Source organism: Ammodytes marinus (genome assembly GCF_949987685.1).
Source record: "Ammodytes marinus genome assembly, chromosome: 21".
Lineage (NCBI taxonomy): Eukaryota > Metazoa > Chordata > Actinopteri > Uranoscopiformes > Ammodytidae > Ammodytes > Ammodytes marinus.
Window position 1 is genome coordinate 18,958,183 of NC_137225.1, and position 2,389 is coordinate 18,960,571.

The window sequence follows — 2,389 nt, forward strand, 5'->3', positions numbered from 1 at the left end:
CTTGCAGTCTGACTAGAGCGGGACACTCGAGCCTGTAAGTACTTTTATACTGATGTGATATTTCCTAAGTATTACGATATTTTTTTGCTAAAACACAGATTTTATTTCTGTTCCAGAATCATGAGCAGGAACTACTTGTCCAAAAATGATCAGCTTCGCAAGGGAGACTTCCTCTTGTCCAACAACAAGGAGTGGAAAGCTATTTTCCAGGTGAGTTATTGGACATATTCTATATAAAGGTGAATCCAAAAGTAAGAACATTTGATTGGAAGTAAACCCTCTGATAACAGTTGACTGTCTCATTTCTGACCGCAGGATGATGGCAACTTTGTCATCTATGGCTGGAAGCCGGTGTGGGCTTCAGACACTTATGGGACAGACGGTGACCGCCTGTGCATGCAGGAGGACTGTCACCTGGTCATGTACAACCAGTGTAATGTGGCCAAGTGGGCAACTGGTGTCTATGAACCCGGCAATCACTGGACCCATTGCACCCTGACTGATGACGGCAAGCTGGTGGTAACCAAGGACTCTAAAGAGTTGTGGTCCTCTGAAATGAACCATGGCAAAAAATCATAATAATACTAAATACATTTCATGTAAAAGTCAAGTTTGGAGGTCAGCTTGAAGTGGCAGTTAACCTGTCTGCTATATAATCTGGGATCAAATAAAAGAAAGGTTTTCACAATGCACAAATGAGTAATTTATTTATTTCATCCTATCCTGTTTTCTACTTTGTAATGAGCGATGGTCAGGCTCAAATATATGTGTGCATCTCAGCTCCAACTGATTCACATCAAACAGAGTGAACATTTAATATTTAAAATATACACAATGTGAATGTAGCCACATCTGTGGCAAACTCTAAAGTCTAAACCATTAAAACATGGACACTGACTTGAAATATGAGTTGTGAAGTCAAGCATGTGTCAAATGTTTTTAATCCAACCTCTTCAACACTGCAGTAAAACGACGTGAAATCAAACTAAATTACAACAAATGAAAACAGCCTAATAACTCAGTGGAGGAGACTGCTACTGGCTCTATTAATTTAATTGAACTGAAAGTAGCAATATTGTAGAAGTCCTGCATTTAAACTCTACTTGAGATTTTAAAAGTATGATCAGCTAAATGATTTGATTGAAATTGTATTTCGAACATGTAAAAGAAAACAGAAATGATCATACAGAAAATAATGTTACACAAAATAGAAAGCATAGATGAATGACAAACACTTGATAATTGTACAACATGTTCAAAATGGAGTGGGAAGAAGTTTACACTTTAATCCCACCCCTTCACCCCATTAAATGTACTCATTGACTTGTGCAGCATAGTGGCCGCTGTCAGAATTATATTATGCCAAATGTTTATTATTCTGTATGGATAAACACTTAAGAAGCATTTTAATGTGGTAGCTGGTAAATTTCTAGCTCATTTTAACCACTTTATATCCTCTTGGGTAGTTTGATCTGTGACATTGTTTTGTATTTTAGATTAGGAAGCTTTAACCTCAAAATTACAAATCAAATCCATTCGCGAGGGAGTCTCTAACTGTCTCCAAACGTTCGAGGAGGTCTCAATTTCCTCGCATGAGTCGCAGAGCCGCGCAGTCCTGTCGCATGAATTTTTAACATGTTCAAAAAAAGTGTGCGACAAATCTAGTCTCAAAATAGTCTCAAAGTGGTCGCATGTGTCTCAAACGCGTTGCAAACCCTTCTCAATTTAGTCTACGCGAGTCAGAAAGTACGAGCAATGTCAGACAACTTTGCGAGGGTCTGGCGACATATGAAACTAGATTGTGACTGATTTGAGACAAAAATGAGACTGCCATTCCGTTCGTGCGACGCTCGCCAGACGTTCGCGAGACATAAATGCTACCTCCTGGCAAGTGTTGGCCAGGACATTCGCAAACGTGTCGTGAGGAACCAACTCAGTGAGACTGCAAGTGAAAATTTTCGCTAATTCGCATATTTTGTCGCAATTTTGTGTCTCCAACTTGTCGCAAACAGTCGCAGCCCAGTGAGATAGGGGCTTTAGACAGCTCTTATGTTGACGGAGGGCTTGGTGAGCTTATGTCCCATGTTCAGGCTCTCTGTGTCAGTATTTGTCTTTTTTGTCACAAGTCAAATGTTTTTGAAAACAGTGTCAATAGAGGAAAATGGAAAGCATGTCTGTTGTACACTGGCAATGAATAAGGAGACCTAAAATTGTCTGTGTATTGGAATGCATCTTCTTTAAAAAAATGAATAAATAAATTGTTTTAACTGTATCAGTAGCTGTGTTAGCCTGGTCCAACCAGACCATCTAAAGGCCAGGACACACCAGCCCGATAATCGCCGTCGTCAAAAAAAAAAGACGAATCTGTTTGGTGTGTGCCGTGACGTCG

The 2,389-nt window shown here is 39.7% G+C and overlaps 1 protein-coding gene across 1 annotated transcript; it reads left to right on the top strand.

Annotated features, from left to right (window-relative positions):
- LOC307267692 (B-type lectin plumieribetin-like) lies at window positions 1-579 on the top strand (the record flags this gene model as incomplete). The annotated part of the gene is made up of 3 exons (XM_080050074.1): window positions 1-34; window positions 117-210; window positions 316-579. Exons 2-3 carry the CDS (start codon window positions 121-123, stop codon window positions 577-579), a joined length of 354 nt encoding a protein of 117 aa, XP_079906200.1. The 5' UTR covers window positions 1-34; window positions 117-120.
- Window positions 580-2,389: the final 1,810 nt, after the last annotated feature.